Source organism: Myotis myotis, unplaced genomic scaffold (assembly GCF_014108235.1).
Source record: "Myotis myotis isolate mMyoMyo1 unplaced genomic scaffold, mMyoMyo1.p scaffold_m19_p_2, whole genome shotgun sequence".
NCBI lineage: Eukaryota > Metazoa > Chordata > Mammalia > Chiroptera > Vespertilionidae > Myotis > Myotis myotis.
In genome coordinates this window covers 173,908,361-173,930,567 of record NW_023416324.1, presented here as the reverse complement: position 1 = coordinate 173,930,567, position 22,207 = coordinate 173,908,361, and the positions used below count along the sequence as shown (strand labels likewise).

At 40.5% G+C, this 22,207-nt stretch overlaps 1 protein-coding gene across 17 annotated transcripts in view; it reads left to right on the top strand.

Moving 5' to 3' along the window:
* The window catches only part of VPS8 (VPS8 subunit of CORVET complex), a 267,100-nt gene that overhangs the window by 198,010 nt on the left and 46,883 nt on the right, over nt 1-22,207 (top strand). For 16 of the 17 annotated variants that reach the window (XM_036352529.1, XM_036352534.1, XM_036352531.1 and 13 more), the window contains 3 exons: nt 6,691-6,771; nt 8,560-8,729; nt 12,837-13,002. In XM_036352529.1, coding sequence (XP_036208422.1) covers nt 6,691-6,771; nt 8,560-8,729; nt 12,837-13,002 — 417 coding nt within the window. Of the gene's footprint in view, nt 1-6,690; nt 6,772-8,559; nt 8,730-12,836; nt 13,003-13,079; nt 13,104-22,207 lie in introns of those variants that run through there. The other variant, XM_036352541.1, reaches the window with a different exon arrangement.

The window sequence follows — 22,207 nt, the reverse complement described above, 5'->3', positions numbered from 1 at the left end:
TGAAACAACCAAAAAATGGACAAAATGTATGTATTAGTAGTTTTTAAAAAACTGGATATCGGGCAATAAAGGACAGTCATCCCTAAGAGTCAGGAAATAAACAAGATGAGCCCCGTTTGCTATAGCGTAATGTTTTGAGAGAGTTTCTAGGCAGTAACACAGTTTCCAATATTCTCATTGATTTAAAGAGATGGAGCTGAGAGTCAAGAGAGACCAAGAGTCTGCAGGGCAAGTACCAAGCGAGAATTCTGGAGATGTGCAGTAGGCCGCTCTCAAGCATGATCTGACGAAACTACCTAAGCCAAGGAAAGAACCACCTGAAAGGATTAGAGGGACAAATACTTGCAGTCACACAGGGTCAACAACAGTGTGTTTCCCACCAGTGAAGACTAAAAGACACCATAATTCACAGAACATTGGGTAAAGTGCTCAGAGTTACTCAATAGTGGGAAACAAGCCTAGACTAAGCAAAGCTTGTCATGCCTTGCAAATCTTAAAAGCAAGACCTGAAAGGATTAAACTGTTTTCAAGTATAATTTAACTGCATCCCAGAACAAAGCTTAGAAATACTTTTAGGAATACAAAGATATTCAGATCCCAACAGCGTGCAATTTGCAGTGTATGACATTGAATCATAACTTATAAGGTATGCAAAGAAATTGGAAAACGAAACCCAGATATGTCATGGGTATTAGAATTAGCAGACAAGACCACCAAAACAAACAAAAAGATTAGTGAATTTGAAGACATAGTGATATAGACTCTCCAGAATGAAATATTAGACTAAAATGAATCAGGAATAAAATGAACCACAGTATCAACTTGAACAATCAGCTATAAGACACTTTCAAATGGACCAAAGTATGTGTACTTGGAGTCCTGAAAAAGTGAGTCGGAGCAGAAAAAAAATATTTGAACAAATATTGGCTAAAAGTTTTCCAAATTTATGGAGAACTGTTAGTAAACAAATAAGTAACCTCAAATTCAGAAAACATTATGAAAACTACAAGGCACATCATAATTGCTCAAAATCCACGATTAACAGAAAAGCTTAAAAGTAGCCAGAGGAATAAAAATAAGGACAACAGCATATTTCTACTAACCACTTTGACCTAGTTGACATTTGTATACCAATTAGAGCAGCAGCATACTCATTGTTCTCAAGAGTATTGGAACATTAGACAAGATAGGCTAGATTCTGGGCTATAAAACAATAAATCCAGTATTTTAGATTTTAACCATCCTAATAGGTCAGTGGTCTCATTGTTTTAATTTGCGGTGCCTAATGAATAATGTTGAGCATCTTGTCATGTGCTCATTTGCCATCTGTGTATCTCCATTGGTAAGGTGTCTGTTTAGTTCTTTTTGTCCACTTTTTAGTTGGGTTGGGTTGGGTTATCACTGAATTTTAAAAGTTCTTTGTATATTTTTTATACAAGTTCTTCAAGGTCATCTAGATCCCCCCCCCCCCCCGCCATGTTATTTTCTAGAAGTTTTGCATTATACATTTTATGTTTGTGATCAAATTTGAGTTAAATTTTGTGAAAAGTTTAATGTCAGTGTCTAGCAGGGGTTCTCAACCCGTGGGTCACGACCCCTTTGGGGGTCGAACGACCCTTTCACAGGGGTTGCCTAAGACCATCAGAAAACACATATTTAATTACATATTGTTTTTGTGATTAATCACTATGCTTTAGTTATGTTCAATTTGTAACAGTGAAATTGGGGGTCACCACAACATGAACTGTATTAAAGGGTCGCGGCATTAGGAAGGTTGAGAACCACTGGTCTAGAGTCAGTTTTCTGCATGTGGATGTTATTCCAACACCATTTGCTGAAAATACTGTCCCTTTCTCCATTGAATTGCCTTTGCCTAGTTGACTGTATTTAAGGGGGTCCATTTCTGGGAGCTCTGTTCTTTTTCATGGATCTGTTTGTCTAGTCTTTCACCAATACCACATTGTCTGGATTATTGTAACTTCAGAGTACAGTTTGAAGTCAGGCAGCGTCCTCAGTCTTTGTCATTCTTCAATATTATGTTGGCTATATTGGGTATTTTGTCTTTCCATATAAACTTTAGAATCATTTTGTCTATATCTGTAAAGTAACTTGCTAGCATTTCAATTGCGATTGTTTTTCTGTTTTTGGTATTAGGATAATGCTGGCCTCATAGAATGAGTAAGAAGTATTTCCTCTGGTTCTGTTTTTGGAACAGATTGTAGAGTATTTGTATAATTTCTTCTTTAAATATTTGGTAGAATAAACCAGCAGAACCATCTGGGTCTGGGCTTTCTGTTTTGGAAGGTTATTGTTTTTTGATGAAATTTTGTTAAAAGATACAGATTTATTCAAATTATCTATTTCTTCTTTTTTTAATCTATTTCTTTTTGTGTGAGTTTTGGTAGATTGTGTCTTTCAAGGAACTGGTCCATTTCATTTAAGTTACCAAGTGCTCCAACCAAGGTTTTTTGTGTATCTAGGTGTGTGGGGTTTTTTTTTTAATCTTCCCCCTTACCATTTTTAAAAAATATATAATTTTATTGATTTCAGAGAGGAAGGGAAAGGGAGAGAGAGATAGAAACATCAATGATGATAATCTTCCCCTTTATCATTCCCAGTATTTCATCCACTTTAAATCTCCTCCACTAGAATATTTCCTGTTTCAGCACAGTGCCTGGAACATAGTATATACTCAATCAATATTAGTTGGCTCAATCACCTAATGTCCTTGAGTAGTTCTCGGTAGTTTATAGCACACTTTATTTCCTTTGTTCTGTGTACATTAAGCTGGGGAAGTTGCAGTATCCTCATGTTTCTCATGAGGAAAGTGGTATTCAGAAAGATTACATAACTTGACTTAGTTTACTCAGTTATTAAGTGGGAACAGCTAGAACATTAACCTTGGTCTTCTAACTCCCAATGTTAGATCTTTCCTTCTGTACCTTACATCAGCCATGTTTTTCATATCCTCCTCACGGTGCCCTGGGGAGAAATGGGGAGTGACTGTTATTTAGATGCACAGTGGCTCACATATGCACAGTTTTTTTCAGAAAGATATTCACATGATAGGTTCTCAAAGATCTTCTTGACCTTTAAATATTTTTTTTATTTATTTTTTTAAAATATATTGTATTGATTTTTTACAGAGAGGAAGGGAGAGAGATAGAGAGTTAGAAACATCGATGAGAGAGGAACATCGATCAGCTGCCTCCTGCACATCTCCTACTGGGGATGTGCCCGCAACCCAGGTACATGCCCTTGACCGGAATCGAACCTGGGACCTTTCAGTCCGCATGCCGACGCTCTATCCACTGAGCCAAACCGGTTTCGGCTTGACCTTTAAATATTAATTCAAACTGATGCCTGGCACCTGACTTATTCAGATTTCTTTCATGAGCATTAGATGATAAAGTAGCTAGTGTTTTTAAGGAACCATATTTATGCTATACACGTTCTGTCTTCGCTGCTTGCTTTTATTGATCTTCCCTCTGTGGCAAAAGTGGGTCCTGGCTGTGACAACCTATTAATGGCTCTCTTACTGAGGGGGTTAAAGCAAACAAATGATTCATATGCTAACCTGCTGAGGACATTATTCATATTTTAAAGTAGTGCTTTATTAGCAAAATGTTTTTATTTTAAAACAAACCATATACATGATACAATGGGTACTAAAAAACAATAGGGAAAAAGTGATCATCACATCTTTTTCTAATGTGCTTTTAAAAAACAAGTTTATGTGAAGTACCCAAGTCTGCTCTTCTTTTATAGTTTACAAAAAAGTTAAAGAAAAACCTCAGTAGTTATTCATTGCCGAAGAATCTAGCTGACATCTTTGAAAAATAATTTGAAAAGCCAGTGGATTATGTACATGCTGTGCATTAAGCCTTGAGCTCTCTTTTGCATTCTATAATTTATATGTTGTCCCAGCATGAGGTAATTTTCATGATTTTGCCTTTAAATTATGCATATTAAAATGAAATGTACTGATATAAATATAGACATGACCTATAAAGATTTCTTATTTTTACCAGAATTTAACCTTTTAAAGACCTCTGTTGTCTAAGCCACCCTTGTCATAAAAAATGACAGAGCTTTTCTGTATTAGAATTATATTAGTGCTAGATATACATATTACAGTAGATATTATAATAGGTTTTTTTTATAATAAGATATTAAACTATCGATACTTTGAGGAATAAGTGTATTTATTAAGAGCTTGATGAAAAGCATACTAACTTGGGAAGCTTTAGCATGGGTCTATTTTTATGCAAAGAAAATTAGAAAAAAAATTTGGTAGGTATATGACCTGAATTGATTTTCTAGTGGCGAGTTAGTCTGAGATAGCTATAGTCTTTCCTTCTGTAAATGGTCTGCACATGTTTGAAAGGTATCTTTAGCTTAGTGGTACAATCTCCAGCTGTGAAACAGAAAATTTCCCCACTGAGCTGAAGTGACCCACTCAAGCCCACGTTAACACACAAATGTAGAGTTATTCTCTACCTTCCATATCTCCCTCGGCATCAGGGACCAGGAATCTGTGGTAGACTATCTTGTGCTGCTCTAGAACAACTAAAATACTGAAAACTGGTCTTAGAAACTCAACTACCCAATCCTCAAGAGCCACCATCGGAGCTAGAAGAGAAAAAGACGCATATCCTAAGATATGTTGTGCGAGGGCAGGAAGGCAAAGTTTCTTCTTACATTTCTGGACCTTTCTTCTAAGTTTCCCTTCTTTACTACTTTTGTCTTTGTTCTTTCTTAACATCTGAATTCAGTTACTCTTACTGCACCAAGATTTAAGAACCCCTACTCCCTAAGAAGTAACCAGAAATGTTACCCATATTTTCCAGCAAACACTGGCTTATCATTTAGTTATCCATATCCGTTACCCTGTTGTCTGGCAAACACTAGTTTATTAGTTTATGTATCCATACTTGGGAGACCAGTACTGTGTGTTAATTAAAAGCATAGTTTTAATTAACCATGAAGTACCAAGATTCAAATCTCAGCTTATCTGCTTAATAGTTTTGTGATCTTAAAAACTTTTACTGAACCTCTCTGAGCCTGAATTTCTTCATTTATAAATGATCTGGAAGGGATTTAGTGATGGTATATAGTAAGTACTTAGCACTGTATTTGCATATGGTAGCCACTTAATAAATAGCTACTTTTATCATTACTATTTAGTTGGATTCCCCTATTAGCATGGAATCATTTATGTCATACATAACCTCATACTAGAGTGAAATAATAGGCTTGATATACTCATTTATTAGCAAAGCATTTTATTATAATTCCCACCCTAGTCAAAGGTGCAGAAAAATGAGTGCACAAATATGCTGATGGAGATAAAATTGCATAATACAACGTTTTGAAGACCAATTAGGCAGTTTATATCAATTCCCATAAAAAATGCTCTTTGAGTCAGAAATTCCCTCTCTAGAAATCTACTCTAAAGAAGGCGATTCAGACCAAAATTTGCAGCCACTAGCATTTGATAATGGTGGGTAGGATATGGGGGTGAGGAGTTGGGGGGGAACTTGAATGTCCAACAACAGAGAATGGTTGAATAACAGTATTTTCACATAATCCATACTCTGTAATATTATGAAATAGTTGATGATATAGGAAACTGCTCACAATATACTACTTAGTAAAAAAAAAAAAAAGTAAAATGTGAAATACTTAAATTTTGTACACTAAGAAATACATTTCTTTCTCTCTCCCTTTTTCTCCCTCCTCCGAAATAAAGACTGAAAGAATATACATCAAAATATCAAATTGTTTGTCTCTGGGTAGTTGAATTTTATTTTTTTATCTTTGTACACTTTAGTGTTTTCCAAATTGTATTTAATTAGCAAGTTATTTTGTAAACCTCTTACGAAAAGCAGTGGAGGGAAGATTGGGTGTCTGGGTATCTGTTGTTTATTAGTAGTGGCTTTATTTCTTAAAAGCTTTGAAAAACTGAAAGCTGCTCTTTGGATCCATAAACTGATCTCCTAAATTGAAGTGTTGTCTCCTAACCTAAAGCAATTTAGTTGGTTTGAGCTAAGAGTTGGCCAAGTGTAGGTAGCAGGAGGAATTGTTAAGATAGATTCTGAGTATTCGTGAGTACATTGGTTTTGATGTAGCAGATAAATAAGAGCTTAAAGGAGAGGTGATTTTTAATATGGAGAATGAGAGGAAGCTTCTTGCAGAAACAAAACCACAGTGAAATTTAATTAGACTTGCAAAGAAGGTTGTTAAGCAAGAGGCTTGGGTCATTTAAATTTTATTTATTTTTCAAAAATGTCTGTGATGGCCAGAGGGAGACCAATGTGCATTTCCAGTGGAAGATTCATGGAAGAATATTTTAGGACTATAAAAAATTCTTAAGGCCTGGCTGGCATGGCTCAGTGGTTGAGTGTTGACCTATGAACCAGGAGGTCACGGTTCGATTCCCAGTCAGGGCACATACCTGGGTTGTGGGTTTGATCCCCAATGTGGGGTGTGCAGGAGGCAGCCGGTCAATGCTTCTCTCTCATCATTGATGTTTCTATCTCTCTCTCCCTCTCCCTTCCTCTCTGAAATCAATAAAATATATTTTTTTATAAAATACTTAAGGATAATTGGCTTTTTCAGATAACTTGTATTTTAAAGTTCTGTTTAAAGAACAGAATTATAATTTTTTGCAACTTTTTTAAAAATTAGGATCCAGTTTATGGAAAAGGAAAACTTGGAGAAATCCAGGGACTTATTCTGGGAATGTTGGACACCTTTAACTATGAACAGGTAAGCTACTTTCTGTTTCTAAGCCTGTCTATGGTGGAAAGAAACTATTTCTTTTTCTCTGCACCTATACTTTTCCTTTAAAAATTACCATCTATTTAGTGGAAGTTCAATAGATTAAAATGTATAGTTTAAAAAAATTTTAAACTTCTCTTGGCCTTAATTAATTAATATATATATTTTATACACAAACATACATTCCAGAATGTGGAAATGCATCAAATTTGGATTCATTTTATTGTTTTGATTTATTGGCAGAAATCAAAAATATGAAAAACTTTCTGGAAAAATAATTGGATGCAAAGACATAACCCATGAAAGGGAAGGGTCAGCATGAGTTTAGAAAATTACAAAATAAAATTAAAGAGTCTTCTTTTAAATATCCTAAAGCAGATAATTGCCACTAACCAAAAATGGTCATTAGTTCTCCCTTAACTCAAAACTGCCTATAGCTTAAATTCTCAGTTGGAGCCAGGTGAGGAACAGATTTTTTTCTTAATATACTTCAAAGTAACTCATGAAGCCACCTAGGAAAAGTGCCATTTTGGGCATGGTAGATACAATTTCTGCTTTTTTTAGTAATTAGAGAGAAGAAAAAGAAGCATTTGGGTTACAGAGCTTTTCTTAGGGTGCCGTGAGAACTGCAGTTTTGCTCAGCATAGCCCAGTGGAGCTGACACCCCTGCAGGCACAGAGTGCATGTCAGCAGAAGAAAAGCTGAGTGCGAGGCAGAATATTGTTGGGAACTTTGGAAGAGGAGGAAAGGATGGGGTTGATTGGAAAGAATGACATTTAGTTCTATGCTTGGACCATTAGAACTGAAAGTTCTACATTACAGGTGCAGTTAAAGGGCTAGGCTCTGTAGCAAGGAGGATAGTATATTTTCCCCAACTGTACATCTAAATGATATTACATATATGAATGTTGAGAATTAAATGTAATGTGAATGCAATACTTTATAAGCACATAGAACCATAAAAATGATTTAATGTGGTAGTGTGAAAATGTCTTCATGTGACTTAATGACAGATGTCACAGTTTTGAGCAGTTTCAAATGACCTGTAAGTGCTGATCAGGAAAATGTGATCTCTCTGCACAAGGGAGATGTAAACTGACTAATGGCCATTAGCTTTTCCAGTGAAAGGTTATTTGAAATATTGCCATGAGTACAGTTTCTATTTTTAAAAAATCAGGAAGTCCGGCTGGTGTGTCTCAGCGGTTGAGCATTGACCCAGGAAGCAAGAGGTCACTGGTTCGATTCCTGGTCAGGACACATGTCTAGGTTGTGGGCTTGGTCCCCATTGTGGGGTGTGCAGGAGGCAGCCGATCAATGATGTTCTTCTCTCATCAATGTTTCTTTCTTTCCTTCTCCCTTCCTCTTGCTCTAAAAATCAGTAAAACATTTTTAAAAATCAGGGATATTTTCGTTATTTGTTACAACACTTCAAGTCATTTAGAGAGAACTTTTTTTATACATGTAATAAATAAATAGATTTGGGTTTATCTAGTCATTCAAAAGCCATCAGTACTGAATTAAGCCATAGAATGGCCAAGCATACATTTCTCATTAGAAACTAGTAACAGCTTTTTAATAATTATTTTGAGAATTTAGTTAACCACTTAATTTGGAGTTTTTAATGCTTATTTAATTTTATACATTTATAGTGTATTTTAATTTCAGTTGTTTGTGGTTGAAAACAAAACAACTGATATTTTCTATTCATCCCCTCTGTGTCTTTCATTTTATAAACCACTTTTTTATTTGTTTGTCTTTTGTTTTGGCCTTTCCTAGACCCTGCTGGAAACAACTACCAGCCTTCTAAACCAAGATCTCCACTGGTCACTGTGTAACCTGAGAGCTTCCATCACCAAAGGACTGAATCCCAAACAGGATTACTGCTCTATATGTCTGCAGCAGTATAAGAGACGCCAAGAAACGGCTGATGAAATTATTGTCTTTAGGTGAGAGAGAAAGAAATGTTCCAATGTATGGTGTGTGTGTGTACAAGTATGGTATTACCAGGCAAGAATACATGTGGGTACACAGCCCCAGTTGATCATTCTAGCAGTGAACAAAACAGGACAATGTTCTTGCTCTTGTAGACCTTCCATACTGTGGGAGTCAGAAGGAATGGGTGTTAGGGTGGTCAGGCAATAAATAAATGCAGCGTAATAAGAGCTATGGGGAAAAATAAAGTACAGGTAAGGGGATGGAAGGATGAAGTGTTCAGGGTAAGAGTGCTATTTTAAGACACCATAATAAGGAAAAGCATCTCTAAGGAAGTGATATTTGAGCAGAATGAGAGAGGTAGGAATGAAGGTTCAGAATATATTTTAAGGGTAGACCTAACTTGCTGATGTATTAGATATGGAGTGTGAGTTGCCTGAGCAATTGGATGAACAGGGTACCATTGTCTAAGATGAGAAAGAACAGGTGTGAGGAACTGGAGAAATCAAGATTTTTGTCCTGGAGATGTTAGATTTGAGATGAATAGTAGACATCCAAGTAGGGATGTCAGGTAGACAGTTTTTCTAGTCAGAACCCTCAAGACACGTCCTGGAAATATAAATTTAGAAACTGACAGCATATAAATGATATTTAAAGCTGTAGTACAAAGAGAGAAGAAATTTAGTATAAAAGTTAAAGGTTTGATCTCAGGAGTAAAGACAGCTCACCTAGAATATGTGGATAGAGGCGATATGAGATAAACTCTGTAGCCAAACTTCTTGACTTCAAATCCTAATTTTTCTACTTACTATCTGTGCGACTTTGACAAGTAATTTAATCTCTTTACATCTTAGTTTTCTCATCTGTAAATTGGAATAATAATGATACTATTTCCAAGGGTTTTGTGATGATTAAATGAGATAATTTACTTAAGACATTTGCATCATGGTGACATATATAGTAAGCACTATATAAGTGTTAGCTACCACTATTATAGGTACAGGAAGATTGGTAGATGTGGTGATAGGAAAGGGAAGTAGTTCTCAGCACACAAAGAGCCCATTCAACAAATATTTATTGAGCACCTACTGTATGGTAGGTACTGTTCTAGGGGATAGGGTGCAGTATCAATGAAACAAAGGATCTGCTCTCATGGAGTTTACATTCCAGTGTCAAGGGCAGAAATGTCAGATAGTGACTACTATGGGAAAAAATAAAACATGTTAAGTGAGATACAAAGAGCTTGGGGAGAAAATATATTTTATATGGGTAATCATGGAAAGCCTCACTGTTAAGGTGACTTATGACAGACAATTTAAAGTTATTAATAAAAATGTAATTAATAATGACTGTGAATAAAATAAAACGTGATATAGAAGAAAGAGAACGTTTGGAGCTACTAATTTATAAAGTCATTAGGGAAAGTCTCACTATTTAAGTGACATCTGATCAGAGACATGGCTGTGCAATGTCAGAGGAGAATACCTGAGGCAGAGGGTCGGCAAGTGCAGAGCCTGAAGGCAAGAGCGGTCTGGACAGATTTAAGGAGTAGTGAATGAGTAGGCGAGTGCTGCCTGAGCAGAGAGAAGGAAAGGAAAGATGGTAAGGGATGACTTCAGAGGAGGAATAGAGGCAAAATCATGTAGGAAGTGCATCATTGTAAAGAATTAAACTTTTACTCTGAGATGAGAAGCCACTGAGGATAGGATTAACATTATCTGACCTGTGTCTTAAGGATCACTTTGTGTTGAGAATGGTCTATAGAAAGGCAAGGATGAAAGTAGAATGACCAGTTAGGCTACTGCAGTAATCCAAGTGAGAGAGGGCCCAAGGTAGTAATTATGAGGTAAAGCGTGGTCGGATTCCGGATATATTCTGAAGATAGAGCTGAGAATATTTGGTAACAAATCTTTCTAGATTAGATATGAGGTGTGAGAGAAAGAGACTAGTCAAGGATGACTCCAAAGATTTTGGCCTGAGAAACTGGAAGAATGTAGTTGCCATTTATTGAGACGTAGAAGGTTAGATGAGAGCATGGAGTGGGGGGTGGTGTGTGGTGAAAATCAAGAATTTTGGCTATGTTAAATTTAAGTCCATTAATATTCAATGTAGAATTCTTGAGGAGAAAGATGGGTGGGGTTTAGGAGAGAAGTCTGGGCAGTTATCAGCACGTGGGTGGTATTTGAAAGTTATGGAACTGGAAGGAATCACTAAAGGAGCAAGGGTTTTATAGAGAAGAGAAAGATTGTATATAGAAAGAGAAAGACTGTAGAGACTACAGAAGAGAAAAGGATTGACTTCTATGGCAGTCCAGCATTCAGGTTTGGGAAATGAGGGGGAATCAGTGTAGATGACTGAGAATTATACTCAACATCATGTCAGGAGGTTCATTTGTTAATTTAATGTAATCAATGGGGGATTTCTTCATAGGAAGAGTGTAAGAATTTACTGTAGCACTGACATTCTTATTAATGCTTAATCAAATCACTGCTTTTGTCTTGAATTTGATGAGGCAGACAACTCATGTTATTATGTAAGCTACTTATATAATAAGTAGAGGCCCAGTGCACGAAATTCATGCACTCAGGGAGCGAGGGAGGTCTCTTTGCCCGGACTACGCCTTCTTGCAGTCTGAGACTCCTTGGGGGATGTTCGCCTGCCTTCTTAGGCCTGATCCCTGGGAGGATCGGACCTAAGCCAGCAGTCAGACATCTCTCTTGCAGTCCTGGGCTCTCGCAGTCCAGGACCCCTCCCTCCTTACCGCCTGCCTGCAGGAGAGGTGGGAGAGGCTCCCGCCACCGCCTCTGCACTTGCCAGCCATGAGCCTGGCTTTTGGCTGAGTGGCGCTCCCCCTGTGGGAGCGGACTGACCACCAGGGGGCAGCTCCTGCATTGAGCGTCTGCCCGTTGGTGGTCAGTGTGTGTCACAGTGACCAGTCATTCCCAGTGGTTCTGCTGTTAGGGTCAATTTGCATATTACCGTTTTATTATATAGGATAGAGGCCTGGTGCATGGGTGGGGGCCAGCTGGTTTGCCCTGAAGGGTGTCCTGGATCAGGGTGGGGGTCCTGCTGGGGTGCCTGGCCAGCCTGGGTGAGGGGCTGATGGCTGTGGGCAGATTGGTCAAGCCCCCCAGTGGGGACCCTCACCCCATGGGGGTTTGGCCAGCCTGGGTGAGGGGCTGAGGGCTGTTTTCAGGCTGGCCACAGCCCCTTTAGGGTGGGGGGCCCTACTGGGGTGACTAGCCTGCCTGGGTCAGGGGCTGATGGCTGTTTGCAGGCTGACCAAGCCCCCCAGTGGGGACCCTCACCCCATGGGGGTTTGGCTAGCCCGGGTGAGGGGCTGATGGCTGTTTGCAGGCTGGCCAAGCCCCCTAGTGGGGACCCTCACCCCATGGTGGTTTGGCTAGCCTGGGTGAGGGGCTGATGGCTATTTGCAGGCTGGCCACAGACCCTTCAGGGTGGGGGGCCAGACTGGGGTTCCTGGCCAGCCTGGGTGAGGAGCTAGTGGCCGTTCTCAGGCTGGCCACAGCTGCGGGCTGGAAGCAGGTATCTGGGATTTATTTATGTTCTATAATTGAAACTTTCTAGCCTTGAGCAGAGCCCAGGGTTAACAGGGCAGGCGAGAAACTTGGCTTCCTCCATTCCTGGGGGCACCCCAAGCCTCCTGCTTGCTCCAGCTTCATGGCCACCACCATCTTAGTTGGGTTTAATTTGCATATTCACTCCTGTTTGGCTGGTGGGTGTAGCGGAGGTATGGTCAATTTACATGTTTCTCTTTTGTTAGATTAGATGATTTCCCCAATTGACGTTTTTTCAAACTGTCTAAAAATATTTCATAGTTTGAGAAATGAACAGATGTTTAACTTATCCCTCAGTTGGTTTGTAGTCAGAGAACCGTGATTCTGTTCTTACTAACAGCTTAAGTATACAAATCTGTGAGTCTGGATTTCAAAAAGAGAAGACAACAATAACTTTATTCCCTTTCTTGTTTCTTAACCAATACAACCAAGAGTGCATTTCAGCATATCAGAAATCTTTATCATTTATGAACACTCCAACATAGCTTATGTTTATGAGTTTTGTAATAATGGAAAGTGCAATTGGTTGCCTTCATTTTGCAGTTGTGGCCATTTGTATCACTCATTTTGTCTGCAAAACAAAGAGTGCACCATAGAAATTGAAGGGCAAACAAGATGGACATGCTACAAATGCAGCTCAAGTTACAAAGCTGGAAAATTAAGTGAAAATTCATCTGAAGTAAAAAAAGGAAGGATAACTCCATCACAGGTAAGACTTGCTTTCATGGGAAATGGGGATGGTCTTTTCTTATAAATGTCTTGTAAGCCTGGCCTCATTTTTTGCAGGTCCTATAGGCTTCAGCAAATTTACCTGATGAGAATCTAGTGCATGACATCTGTTCAGTTCTACGTAGAGGAGAAGAGCGTCTCTTCTCTGTCCAGCACTGAAAAGCAGAGATTTGAGAGCAATTTTCTGCCCTTGAAATTTTTATGGTCTAGTTCAGTGGTCGGCAAACTGCGGCTTGCGAGCCACATGCGGCTCTTTGGCCCCTTGAGTGTGGCTCTTCCACAAAATACCGACTTTTATGCATGGGCCACGAAGTTTCAATCGCACTTTACATGCGCACCTGCACGTGATATGTTTTGGAAGAGCCACACTCAAGGGGCCAAAGAGCTGCATGTGGCTCGCGAGCTGCAGTTTGCCAACCACTAGTCTAGTTCAAAAGAAAGATTACATACATCTGCTTGCTTAAGATCCTTTGACAAAGAGGTCAACAAGTACAACAGTCACACTGCTAATGAGGACCTACCTATGTGCTGAGGCATGAGTTATTTATTTATTTATTTATTTATTTATTTATTTATTTTTGTGCACCCTAATGACCAGACATTGCATAACTTGATACATGATCATCTCCCAAATCCTACACCCATCCAGCACCACACCTAATTATTAGAATATTACTGACTATACTAGAGGCCTGGTGCACGAAGTTTGTGCTGGGGGGGGGGGGGGGAGGTGTCCTCCAATCTGGGACCGCTTCGGGGATGTTCGACTGCCGATTTAAGCCCGATCACACAGGGATCAGACCTAAACTGGCAGTCGGACATCCGTCTCGCAATCAGCGACTGCTGGCTCCTAAGTGCTCGCCTGCCTGCCTACCTGCCTGATCGCCCCTAACTGCTTCTGCTTGCCAGCCAGATCGCCCCCTAACTGCTCCAATGCCGACCTGATTGACGCCTATCTCCTCCCCTGTGGGCCTAATCGCCCCCAACTGCCCTCCCTGCCGGCCTGATCACCCCCAAATGTCCTCCCCTGCAGGCCTGGTCACTCCCAACTGCCCTCCCCTGCCGGCCTGGTCGCTCCCAACTGCCCTTCCCTGCTGGCCTGGTTTACCCCAACTGTCCTCCTCTGCTGGCCTGATCTCATCCCCAACTGCCCTCTCTTGCTGGCCTGATGGCCCCTAACTGCCCTCCCCTGCCGGCCTGGTTGCACCGAACTGCCCTCCCTGCCAGCCTGGTTACCCCCAGCTGCCCTCCCTTGCCAGCCTGGTCCCCCCCAGCTGCCCTGCCCTGCAGGCCTCGTCCCCCCCAGCTGCCCTGCCCTGCAGGCCTCGTCCCCCCCAGCTGCCCTCCCCTGCAGGCTGGTCACCCCCAACTTCCCCCTCTGCCACCCTGGTCGCCCCACGCAGCCTGCTTTTCAGTCGTTTGGTCGTTTCTCACTAACCCCCCTGCCAGCCTGGTTTCCCCACGCAGCCTGCTGTTCAGTCGTTTGGTCGTCCCTCACTAACCCCCTGCCGGCCTTGTTGCCCCAAGCAGCCTGCTGTTTGGTCATTACTGTTACTGTGACGGCTCCAGGACAATTTGCATATTCCTCTTTTATTAGTATAGATTCCCTATGTTGTTACTTTACATCCCCATGACTATTCTGTAACAACCAATTTGTACTTCTTAATCCCTTTACCTTTTTCTTCCACCCCCCAACCCCCCTCCCATCTGGCAACTAACAAAAAGTTCTCTGTATCTAACAGTCTGTTCTGTTCTGCTTGTTCATTTTGTTTGTAGATTCCATTGTTGATAGTTATGTATTTAATGCCATTTTATTGTTCATACTTTTGATCTTTTTTTCTTCTTCTTCTTTAATAAGACCCTTGAACATTTCATGTAATACTAGTTTTGCAGTGATGAACTGCGTTAGCTTTTTCTTGTTTGGGAAGCTCTTTAACTGTTCTTTGATTCTAAATGATAGCTTTGCAGGTTAGAGTGGTCTTGGTTAATAGGTCCTTGCTTTTCTTCACTTTTAAGTAGGGCTCATGGACAAGGCACATGCACAGGTGCTCTGTGCATGGTTTTCTCAGCTGGGTAACTTTCTTCCAAGAACTTGATGCAGTAGTGTTCATGTGAGGAATTTTCATTGCATTTGGAGTCTGACTAATGGAATAGATACAGTTATATTCATTTTACATCAAATTATTATTATTTTTTCTTCATAGGCAGGCAGTGAGCTGAGTTTGAACTCTACTCTTAGTAGCTTTTGGGAGAACAGGACTTGACACCATGAGGGGCTCAGTGTGGAGGAGGAGCAGTTGCTAGGGCTGTAACTTGATCACTGTGCTGTTCTCAGTTTGCTTCTTTTTCAAAGTGAGAAGTGGGATCACATTTGCTGTTTCCTGCTTTTTACCGTGTACCACCCTATGCTGTAGTCAGCCTTAGCATTACATGAAAAGTTGGCCCTGTTGTTGTTGTCTCTTATCTTTGTTTCATCAGCTTTTGGTGTTGAATCAGAGGCAGACCAAGTAAAACCCCCTGACCTAGTTTCTCCCTGATAACAGTTTGGTTGGTAGGCATTCATTTGTATATTCACCCATTATATATGGAGCAGTGTGCCAGGCCCTGCTAAGTGCTAGGAATACAATAGTAGACAAGACATTTGCCTATGGAGTTTATAACCAATCCTATCTAATAAAGAGGGAATATGCTAATTGACCCTCACGCCATTGCAAAGATGGCAACACCACAGCCAATAAGGAGGGAATATGCTAATTGACTGCCCCACCCTCAAAGATGGCAGTGACCACAGCCACAAGATGGCCGGCAGAGGCGGGCAGTTGGTGGCAACCAGGCCGGCAGGGGTGGGCAGTTAGGGGCAACCAGGCCGGCAGGGGAGGGCAGTTGTGGGCAATCAGGCCAGAAGGGGAGGGCAGTTAGGGGTGACCAGGCCAGCAGGGGAGGGCAGTTGGGGGCGATCGGGCTGGCAGGGGAGGGCAGTTGGGAGCGATCAGGCCAGCAGGGGAGGGCAGTTGGGGGTGATTGGGCCAGCAGGGGAGGGCAGTTGGGGGTGATCGGGCTGGCAGGGGAGCAATTAGGCATTGATCAGGCTGACAGGGGAGTGGTTAGGAGCAATGAGGCAGGTGAGCGGTTGGGAGCTAGCGGTCACAGATTGTGAGAGGGATGTCCGGCAGTCAGACATCCCCGAAGGGGTCCCAGATTGGAAAGGGTGCAGACTGGGCTGAGGGACACCACACACACACACACACACACACACACACACCCAGTACACGAATTTCATGCACCGGCCTCTAGTGTAATTATAAACAGGTTTTGAAAAAGTGTTCTTAAGTAAGTTATTTCTAACACCAATTCTGTCAATTCTCTGGACTGAACATCCAACAATCCCATTCAATTCTGACACTAACTACCAGATATTAGTGTCAGAATCCCCAAGTTTAAAAGGAGTTCATTGTCATTAAACTGTCCTCACTACAGGCACCAGCCGCAAAGGAGGTGTCCAGATTACCCACACTGTGGTCTAACTTTGCTAAATCATGGATTCCTGTGACACCCCATCCCCTGCCCAAGTTTAATAATTCACTAGAATGACTCATAGAACTTTGGAAAATACCTTACATTTACCTGTTTATTATAAAGGATACAACTCAGAAATAGCCAAAGGAAAGAAATGCATAGGAAGTGGTCTTGGGGGTGGGGAGGGGGTAAGGGTGCTTCTATAACCTCTCCCACATGACATCTTTGTGTATCAGTGTGCTCACCAGCCCAGGAGCACTTTGAACCTCATTTAGGAATTTTTATGGAGGTGTCATTATCTCTATATATAAAAGCCCAGTGACTGAACGGTGGAATGACCAGAACAACTGGTCAACCAGATGCTATGACACGCACTGACCACTCGGGGGCAGATGCTCAATGCAGGAGCTGCCCCCTGGTGGTCAGTGTGCTCCCACAGTGGGAACATCGCTTGGCTGACCAGGATGAGCAGCACTCCCACAGCGAGAGCAGCTACTCAGAGGGCAGGTCCACAGCTGCTTGGCTGACTGGGATGAGAGGCACTCCCACAGCAGGCCAATCCCTGCAGGCCATGCCCCACCAGTGCATGAATCCATGCACTGGGCCTCTAGTCTATACTAATAAAAGGGTAATATGCTAATTAGACCGGGTGGACCGGACATCTTCCAATGTCCGACTTCCTTCCAGACAGTTAGGGGGCGACCAGGCCGGCAGGGGACCAGTTAGGGGGTGATCAGGCTGGCAAGCAGAGGCAGTTAGGGGCAATCAGGTAGAGTGGTTAGGGGCGATCAGGCAGGCAGGAGGCACGTGATTAGGAGCCAGCGGTCCTGGATTGCAAGAGGTACGTCCGCCTGCCAGTTTAGGTCCCATCTCGCAGGGATGGTGCCTAAACCAGCAGTCGGACATTCCCCGAGGGGTCCTGGATTGGAGAGGGTGCAGGCCAGGCTGAGGGACCCCCCCTCCCCCCCCCCCCCCCCGGGCACAAATTTCGTGCACTGGGCCTCTGGTGTAATCATAATTGAGTAAATCATTGGCCATTGGTGATTAACTGAGTCTCTAACCCTCTCTCCTCCCCAGAGGTGGGGTGGGGGGAAGGGCAGGTTAGACCTTTCATGGCTTATCTTTCTGGTGACAAGCTGCCATTCTGAAGCTATGTATCGTCCCTAGACCAGACACCCATAATCTCATTAGCATGCAAAAGGCACTCTTATTACTCAGGAGATTCCAAGAGTTTTAGGCACTATGTGACAGGAACCAGGGACAAAAATCAATTTTTTTATTATGTCATGGTACTTACAGGTGAATATGTTGTAAGAGCAGATAGCCAGTAAATCAATGTAGACATGGAAGGCTTCCTCAAAATGCCATGTTAGCTGCCCCTGAAGAAAAAAGGAAGCAAGTTGGACAAGTTTAAGTGCAAATATAGGCAGGAGGAGGAGTACTATAGGCAGAGGGAACCAATATATGGAACAAACATGTAGCATCTCTACTATGAAGCAAAGAACATGGAACTAGACATTGAGCGTGATTGGATCTAGAGGGGGAAAGAGAGTGGTATGAGATAAGACTAGTGAGATAAATAGGGACTACATTAATTATTTTTATGTCTGTGCTAAAGAAATAGAGAAGGTATTGAAGGGTTTTGAGGAAGGAATGATATGATCAGAACAGGGCAGTTAGGGGGCGACCAGGCCAGCAGGGGGGCAATTAGGGGGAGATCAGGAAGGCAGGTAGAATGGTTAGGGGCCATCAGGCAGGCTGGCAGTTTTTCAAAGTAGTATTTTTAAAAGAACACTGCAGAATTGAAAGGAAAGCAAGAATGAGTATAGTGAGACCAAGAATATTGAAGTAATTTAGAGGAGAGAAGTGGTAACTTGTTCTAGAATTGCCCTTATACCTTAGAAATTGGGATGAAGAAAAGAGTACATATTTGAAATGTATTTGAGATGAGCACAAACATCAAAAAATAGAGTTCATTGTTGGAGTTAGAAATGTCTACAGGACGTAAAGGTAAAAGATGTTTAAATATGGCTTCCAGATTGAAAATTTTCTTAATTATACATCGAAGACACTTTCTTGTTTGCATTTAGGAAAGGAAAGACAGGTCCTGCGATTTCCAACATCTTTCCAAACCAAAACCAAATGCAGATGGGAAACTTTTATTTATGTAGATACTTAAGGCTTTACATCTTGGGACACTTCAGTTTTGTTTTCTTTTTCATTTATATCCTATGCATAAACAACTTTTGATTACATGCATATTGTGGCCTATTACCATTTAGATTTTTTTTCCTAGAGAGTGCTGAGAGACTAAAAGATTTTTTTCCCTTTAAAAAGAAATACAATTACGTATTATATATTTTAATTCATAATTACAAAGAATAAAATTCACCTTCTGCTAGTTTTGACAACCATCTTTAGTCACAATAAAGAGAAGTATGGTTACTCCCTCTCAAAAGTTCCCTATATTTCTTTGTAGTCAACATCTCCCCACATCCTCAACCCTCGCAATCACTGGTCCATTTGGAGTTAATTTTTAATAGGGCATTAGATAACGATTGAGGTTCACTGTTTTGCATGTGGATATACATTAATTGCCCTTATACCTTAGTAAAAAAAAAATCAACTGACTTTGGATGTGTGGGTCTGTTTCTAGACTTTCTCCTCTATCCCATTGCTCTATGTTGCTATCCTTTCTCCAATACTGTAGCTTTATAGTAAATCTGGATATCAGGTTGTGTCAATCCTCCAACTTTGTTCTCCCTTCTCACATTTGACTATTCTACTTCCTTTGCTTTTCCATATAAATTTTAAAATCATCTTGTCAGTTTCTATAAAAATTTAGACTGGGATTTTATTAAGATTGTGTTGAATATGTAGGTCAATTTGGGAGAGTTGACATTTTAATAATATCAAGTCTTATAATTAACATATCTCCCAATTTATTTAACTCTTATTTCATCAGTGTTTTGTAGTTTTTGTCATATAAATTTATATATGTCTTATAAGATTTGTTTCTAAGTGTTTAATGATTTTGATGTTATTGTATATCTTACTGTTTTGTATTTTAATTTTGAATTGTTCATTGCCAGGATATAGAAATACAATATATTTTTGTATATTGACCTTGTATCCAGTAATCAGTGCCTTACTAAGCTTACTTATTAGTGCTAGTACTTCTTGTAGATTCTTTGGTATTTTCTACATATGCATATAATGACTTTTATTTTTTCTTTTCCAATTTATGGCTTTTATTTCTTTTTCTTTCATTATTGCATTGGCCTTCAGTACACTTTTGAATAGGAATGGGGAGAATTGACATCCTTGCCATGTTACTGATCTGGGGAAGTGTGAAATTTTTTATCACTGAGTATGATGTTAACTGTGGGCTTTCTGTGTGTATGTAACCTTTATGTCATATTTAGGAAGTTCCCTTCTATTCCATGTTTTGCTGAGAATGTTTTCATGAATCAGTGTTAAATTTTGAAGCCATTTACACTACATTGCTTGCCCTGTTCCCTCATCCCCACACCTCATACAGAGCAGAAAAACAGTAATCTATTTCATTGTCTTTTCTCCTGCTTTCTCAGAGAATCTAGAAAAGATAAATTATTTTGAAATTGTATTTACATGTCAAAGTCAACTTTATGTCTGAGGCCATTCCATTCTCCAGGATAGGAGAGATGATTCAACCTTTACATTCTTTAGGAAACTCAAGTAAGATTACTGATCAGATCCTCTTGAAAATCTCTTGTCTGATGCTTCCTAATAGTGAAGTAAGCTAGAATGAGAACTATTTGGGATTTCTTAAATTTTCCTCTAATTGTCTGTCTCACTTGTTTTTGTTTTTTTTTAACCAGTATACTGTAAAAAGATCTAGACAGTGGTTCTCAACCTCCTGGCCCTTTAAATACAGTTTCTCATGTTGTGACCCAACCATAAAACTATTTTCGTTGCTACTTCATAACTGTAATGTTGCTACTGTTATGAATTGTAATGTAAATATCTGATATGCAGGATGGTCTTAGGCGACCCCTGTGAAAGGGTCGTTCGACCGCCAAAGGGGTCGCGACCCACAGGTTGAGAACCGCTGATAGTAGATTGGTAACACAAGAAGGAAAGAAGAAATTTATCAAATATGCTTGAGATGTGTTTATGCTTATATTCACAACAACCTTTGAGAGTGATATAGTCCCTATTTTACACCTTAATATTTGAATTCAAGTTTGTAGGGCCATCTTTACCCCCAGTTTTCCTGCCTCTAGCCTGTTCTATTTTTAGCATTCTGGCTTTATTGAAACATGGTACTGCTGATTTCTATGATACATGCATACCACATTGGCTGTGCTCATTAAAATTTCTTACCATAGTGTGAGCCAGTCACATTTTTTTTTAAATCCTCACCTGAAAATGTGTTTTTTATTGATTTTAGAGAGGAAGAGAGAGAAACATGGATTGGTTGCCTCCTGTATGCACCCCAACCAGGGATCAAACTGGAAACCTAGGTATATGCCCTGACCAGGAATCAAACTGCAACCTTTTGGTGCATGGGCCAACGCTCCAACCAACTGAGCCATCCAGCCAGGGCAGCCATTCACATTTTTAATTTTAAAAAATTTAAAGTGAAATGAAAATGATAGCTTTTATTAAACTTTATTTCATAAAATTTTACTTTGCTCTCTTAATTTCCTTTGAAAATCTATGAGCCCTGGTTAAGTCCCTAGCCAATGTATGGGGATAACAGAGGTGAGGGTCCCAGTGACTCTAAAATCAAGCTGAGACTGCCAATCAGCTTTCACCTGTTGCTGTCTACCTCCAAAAGATACTGAATGCATTCAAAGCTTCTCACTACCTTTGTAATGTGATCCTTCCAATAAGTAGCTTTTTATCCTTTTCTAAGACTTAGGATAATTGACTTTTTACTTCTTCAGTTTCTGACTCCAACTCAGTAGGAGGCAACAGTTACCCTTTCTTCTTGCTGCTCCTTTTCTCACTTCTGTTTTTCACAGCTGGTAAATAACTCTGACATATCAGGTGCCTTCCAACAGATTTGCACAGACGTGATGAAAGTTATTCCCCCCAGAAAGCCTGCTTTCCTCTGGAATAAGCACTTTTCTTATTTATTTATTTACTTATTTTTAATTGGTTTTTTTTAAATTCCTCACCCGAGGATATTTTTCCATTGATTTTTAGAGAGAGTGGAAGAGAGGAAAAGTCAGGGAGAAACATTGATGTGAGAGAAACACATCGATTGGTTGCTTCCTGCATGAGCCCAACCAGGGCCCTAGCCTGGGAGGAGCCTGCAACCGAGGTAGGTGCCCCTGACAGGAATTGAACCTGGGACCCTTAAGCCTGCAGGCTGACGCTCTCTCCATTGAACCAAACTGGCTAGGACAGCACGTTTCTTCTTTACAAAACAGGGAAAAAAAAGTCTCAGATTTCATTCTTTGCTTACTTCTTTTCCCCTGCCCAGGTTTAGAGCAACTCAATCTGAAATGCAAGTCCACAGAATAGACCTGGCAAGTCTCTATGATTCTCTGTTTCGATTTCACTACATATTACCCACAGCTGAAATACTTGGAGTAACTAATTTCAACCGACGAACTCATCTTTCTATTTTCTCAGCAAATGTTATTTTGGTATAATATAACATAATTTAAATCTTATCT